This window comes from Phodopus roborovskii, unplaced genomic scaffold (assembly GCF_943737965.1).
Source record: "Phodopus roborovskii unplaced genomic scaffold, PHOROB, whole genome shotgun sequence".
Lineage (NCBI taxonomy): Eukaryota > Metazoa > Chordata > Mammalia > Rodentia > Cricetidae > Phodopus > Phodopus roborovskii.
Window position 1 is genome coordinate 18,757,991 of NW_026125281.1, and position 6,000 is coordinate 18,763,990.

The 6,000-nt window shown below is 38.1% G+C and overlaps 1 protein-coding gene across 2 annotated transcripts in view; it reads left to right on the forward strand.

The window, feature by feature from the left end:
• Rb1cc1 (RB1 inducible coiled-coil 1) overlaps positions 1-5,284 on the forward strand; it is a 44,719-nt gene extending 39,435 nt beyond the window's left edge. The window contains exons 21-23 of one of the 2 annotated variants that reach the window (XM_051197850.1): positions 1,343-1,479; positions 3,428-3,498; positions 3,977-5,284. In XM_051197850.1, coding sequence (XP_051053807.1) covers positions 1,343-1,479; positions 3,428-3,498; positions 3,977-4,054 — 286 coding nt within the window. In that variant the 3' untranslated portion in view covers positions 4,055-5,284. The remainder of the gene's footprint in view (positions 1-1,342; positions 1,480-3,427; positions 3,499-3,976) is intronic. The other variant, XM_051197860.1, reaches the window with a different exon arrangement.
• Positions 5,285-6,000: the final 716 nt, after the last annotated feature.

Genomic DNA, 6,000 nt, shown 5'->3' on the forward strand with positions numbered 1-6,000 from the left:
GTTTTTATGGTTCTTAGATATCTGTCCTTGCCCTAGCATCTCAGCTTTATCTTCTTTAGGTGATGAAAGGCTGGATGGTTCTGTACTTGACCAGCTGTGCATCACATCATTGGCCTTTGGAAGATTAGAGATGAGCTCAATATAACTTCCTCATAAGACTCCTTACCTTTACTATACTAGCTCTTAGGGTTCAGTCAACAGTGTTTACCCCACGTTTGCAGCAGTATTTCAGATTCCTCCTACACCATGCTCGGCATCACCTGTAGCCCTAGTGCTGAGAAAGTGAAGGCAAGAGACAACTGACTGCAAGTCAGAGACCAGCCGGGAACCATAAAGACCCTGTCTCAAAAAAAGGGAAGGAAGGGCTGGAGGGATGGTTCAGCCATTAAAGGCTAGACTCACAACAAAAAAGGGAAGGATGAAAGCTTGGTAGCTGACTTTGTCAGCTGGAGAACCTAGCACATAGAATTACCCCGGCAACTAAAATCTGAGGCTGATCTTCAGATCCTGTTGCTGTTTTGAGCACATTTTGATCACACTTTGTAAGTGCATGTAGGCAGTTGTAGCTGCTTGTTCATCTCTTACTTAAGGTCTGTACTGCAGCTTTCTGAGGCCTGACTGCACACATGGACAGTTCATTTACTTTGTTCTTTGAAATGGAGAGTGCCACACTTAAAGAATTAAAATGCCAGCTGTGTTTCTTGGTATAAAATGAAAGATTACAAGGAAAAATTATCCTGCAACTAGGTATTTCTCCTGAGTACAAAGTGGTTTTGTTTGTTTGTTTTGTTTTGTTACTTTCATAAATTAGGTAAAAAAAAAATTGTATTAAGAGAATTTTTGGTCTTTATAAGTTGCTGGCAGTTGCTTGGGACATCTATACAATTAGATGAAAGGCACTTGTGGATACCCTCAAGTCATCTCAATGGATGTGCATCTCAAGATGTATGTGAAGGTCAAGGGACAGTCTGCAAATTCCCCTCACCATTGCGTTCTAGGGTTTGAACTCAGAACTGCAGGTCTGTCAGCTGGTTCCTCTACCCACTGTGACAGCTTCCCATCCCCTTCAAGTCCTTTTCATTTAATTGTACATTATTTGTGTATGACCTATATGCCCATCCTATCTACTTTCAATCATCTCTAGATTATTTACAACACCTATTGCAAATAGTGTTCACCCGTGTCACATGACATACAAGCCTCCTTTCCACAGCAGTTATGCCTGACCCATCAGTTGAATCTGGTGGATCTAGAACCCCTAGACTCAGAGCCAGCTGTATACTCTCAAATTTGTATCACATGTGATGAACTCTCTCTAGGACAGTAACCTTCCTCTCCTTAGTTTTCAGGTGGGAGATTTGGTTCTCATCATCCTAGATGAGCGACATGACAATTATGTGTTGTTTACTGTTAGCCCTACTTTGTATTTTCTGCATTCAGAGTCTCTTCCTGCCCTGGATCTCAAACCAGGTGAAGGAGGTAAGTGTCACATACAGTTCTAAAATATTAATCTTGAGAGGAGGACATATATTTTCCTGTTGTCTATTATATACACAAACGAAGTCATTTAGAAGAATTTTTACAAAATCTTGGTTACATGATTTTTATGGATATAATTGATAAATCCAAAATTAAGTGTAGTATTGTACAGTGGATCAGCTGATCAGATTAGATAAGTCTTCAAACATGATCTACTCTAATTGCAGTATTACTGTCAGAATTCCCATGTTCACTCTATTGCCAATTAGCATATGGTTACTTGCTCATGCAGAATTACCAGTGTCAGTAAGGAATAGTGTCTTTCTTATACGAATGATTTTTTTTTCCTGCCTTGTTTTTCTTTGTGTTCATCATTATTGTCTGTGAACTTTGCTAAGCACACTGAGTAACAACTCCCATTATTTGCCGGATCATTGAAGAGTTCAAAGAGAAGAAAATAGCTGTTGTAGAATTATTAAACTAAATAAAACTGCTTAGAAAATAGTTTACCAAGCCAGGTGTAGTAGACCATGCCTTTAATCCCAGCGCCCTTCCCTGGTAGATACAGGCAGCTCTCTGAGTACTAGGACAGCGAGTTCCAGTACAACCAGGTTTACACAGAGAAACCCAGCACAAAAACAAAAGAAAAAAGTCAGTTTACCCATATGAACTGATGGCCTGTAAACAAATATGCATTTTGGGGTAGGGCAGTATTGTTGAGTACTCCATCATGGTTTTTGATGGATGAGCTATTTAGAATATCTGTGGGATAGAAGCCATATGCCCATGAAAAGTGAAAAGGTAAGCATGCAACTTATTTTCACCTTGAAAGTTCTATCAGTTTTCTTATTGCTTATTAATTTTTGGCTTTTTGATAAAAAGTTTCATGTATCCCAGGCTGGCCCCAAACTGTCCTGCATCTGAGATGGTTTTGAACTCCTGATCCATCTCTCTGTACCTCCCCATGCTAGGTTTACAGGCATGGAACTCTATGCCTGGCTTCATCTTTCTTTTTCCTGGTCTGGTACCTGTTTCACTTGTTTAAACTTTTAATTACCTGTAGTTCTTTTGTTTTTCACAGTCTGGAGATCATACCTAGTGTCTTGTCTCTAAAGTTGTATGCCAGCTTTTACACTTTTAAGTGATCATGATTTCTTTAAAAGGTGTAAAATTTCATTAATCCACATATTGACACAGGTTCACGTGTCACCATTTTTTCCTATGTGTATTTCTAAACATGTGAAACTGGAAATGTGTACAACTATTACAATCAATTCTAAAAGAAAGGGCTTGCCTCATCGTTAGTATGTACTCTCCACCATTCTCTGCTTCTGCACAGGAAGTCCACTTCAGGACTTAGTGTTGATTTGCATTCTTAATTGCTTACTGGATCCCAATTGTATTGACATTGCTGTGCTAGGTGCTGTGGTTGAGGTTCCAGCCCACACTGAAGGGCTGCCACTCAGAAATCTAAGTTATTTAAAACTTGCAAGCCGCCTACTTTAGGAATATTCCATGTACTGTTTTCAGATTGGTAGCTGGTAACTAACCCTGCATTAGGTGGGGTTGGCAGAGAGGGCCTGCCTCTGCACAGTAGAGGCTTCGAGTTGGGGGTGAAGAGAAACTCACAGCTGGACCCTACAAGTGTATTTTGCCACTCTGAGAAGTGGAGGCCACAATCATAGTTCCTTCAGCAGGTGGCAGTGTCGAGTTAATTATCTGCTCATGGTGCCTACTTAGTTTACTAATGTCCTTGAAGCTCATGTATATTTACATGTTGGAAAGTACAACAGATGTTTTTCTTCGGGGGAATAAAAATGTTTCAGTTATTTCAATGGTTTTAAAAGTCTTATATGTTCTTGTGAGCATATCATTACTATTTTCATTCTGCAGTTCTTTTTTTTTTTTCCATGAACTTTGAAAAATATGTTAACAATTTATTCACTAGCTTCAGGTGCATCTAGAAGACCCTGGGTCCTTGGAAAAGTGATGGAAAAGGAATATTGTCAAGCCAAAAAGGTAAGAACTATATACCTTGTAATAGTAAACCTAGAAATTTTATTGTATGGAAATCATAGTGTTTTGAGATTTTTGCTCAGTTTAGAGCTTGAGGTTTATTAAATTGAATTTAAGACAAATCCTATAAGTATTTCTGTTATGTTTAGGTAGAAGAGCTAGTGTAACTCACATTAAAAGCGCACTATGTAACGTCAGCAACAGTGAACCCTGTGTAGAGTTGCTCTTTACTCATTTCCATATGCTACCCCATTGATGAAAGGTATTCTGAGACTGAATTAGATAAGGGGTTAGCTATAGCACCCTCCCACACCCCCATACCAGTGTTAGGTCAAGAGTGTATCTTCTGTAGCTTGGTACAAAGTAAAGACTTATTTCATGCCCCTCCCCAATATTCTAGCAGTAAGCAGTATGGTTGAAGGGGCCTTGAATAAACTGGTTCAGTCTTACAGTGATTCCATTTTTTTTCTTTTCCTCTTAGGCACAAAACAGATTTAAAGTTCCTTTGGGGACAAAGTTTTACAGGGTGAAAGCTGTGTCATGGAATAAGAAAGTATAGCCACAGAAGAAATCTACATCTGATACCATTTTCTGATTTGCCCTCTAGTGCTAATAAATCACTCCAAAACAACCGACCATCCTTCTTTTTATAAAAGTCAACACGGCAGTATACTACATTGGTGGACTACACATCCCTTTTAAGTGGATATATCGTAGGAACAATAAATTCATCAAAATTCTTGGCTGAATTGAAATGGTTTTGTTTTGTTTCCACCCAGATAACTAGAAATGCGGACCAAACTAGTTTCTGTTCTCCAAGGGCAGCGCCTGCACTGTGGCTTGTGACTAGCCTCATTAATTGCCTGTTAATAAACATTAGCTGACTAGACACCAGTGTTGTTGTTACCAGCATTTGTTCTCTTGTGAACTCAATAACACGTTCTTTATAAAATGTATAAATCCCTCCAAACCATTTAAAGAGGAGTGTTACTGCATGCAGATAATCATAATTTTGTTTGCCTCAGAAGACTGCTAACGCAAATTCTTTAATTTTTTAAAATACCCTTTGAAGTTTCAAAACATAACGGTGTAATTTGACTGACTTTAAGATCAGCCATAAATAATGAGCAATCTTCAAAAGCACTTTTTCACACAGATCATCCAAGCTCCCAGGGAAGAAGAGTCTGCACCACTGAGGTTTTCAAGGGCAGGACTCAAACTTCTCAGCATCATAGGACTGTTTGAAATAATCATATTGATGAACTTGTAATTCATGGTTGCGCTTCAGAACATTGTACATTAACATTTAGAGGTCATTTAAATAACAAAATACTGTATTGTAAAGGACCTGTACAATTTTAAGACAATAAAGAATTGAAAGTGTAAATATGTGTGCCTTTTGAAGGTTACATTTTTAATCTATTTGTGCGATTGCTGGGAAGGGTGAAGAAATTGTTCTGTATCAAAGAGAAACATGTTTATTATAAAAATGTTGTCTGTACTCTATGTAACAGTGAAGTGGTGCTCTGTGGGAGAGGACATGTAAGCCTGGCTGGGCTTTGGAAGCTGGCACTGAGCCAATGTGCCAGGGTACCTAGTGGGGAGTGTCTTCAGGGTTGCTGCGAGAGAGCAGTGAGAAAATGATCCTTTTTCAGAAATATTTAATTTCTTCATAAAAATAAGTTGGATATTTTTATATATATGTAATCTAATAGAACAAATAAACACCATAGTGTATAGAATACTGAATTTGACAACATATTAATGAATAAATGAACAAATGATTTCATACGTTTCTATTCAGTCCTTTGATGGCATCTTTATGCAGAGACTACAAGTATAACAAATGACTGTATTTTTTTTAACAGTTGTGTTTTTGTGTCTCAGTCTGCTAAGGCAGGACATTTTACTCAATGCTCTTTAGGTGTAATATGTGGTTATTATCCTGTGGAGTTATTGGAATTATTGCTGTGACACTAAATCTCTTTTCCTAATACTGATCTTTAATGTTAGTTGTGATTGTTGTTTTCATTACATGGTGTGTTCATACTCTGTAAACCAGGATGCCAGGCAGTGGTAGCACATGCCTTTAATCCTAGCACAGGTAAGGACCTCAGAGTTCAAGGCTAGCCTGGTCAATACAGTGAGTTTCAGGACAGCCAGGACTGCACAGAGGAACCCCGTCTCAAAAACATTAAAAAAAAAAAGAAAAGAAAAGAAAAGAAAAAACACATTATGTTATATATGTTTGTTGTGACAGTGATTTACTATCATAAAAGTACTACATGTCCCTGGCTTATGCCTATAAATCCCAGCATCTCAAACAACTGAAGCAAGAGTATCCAAAGTTTAAAGCCAACCTGCACTATAAGATGCTGTCTCAGAAAAATAAAAAAGCAGTTTGCAGAACTCTTAAAAACTGTTTTGTACTGTTTGAAAAAGTGAATAAGATCTCATCAGAGAGGTTTCATCCAGCAACTGATGGAAAAAGATACAGACCCACAG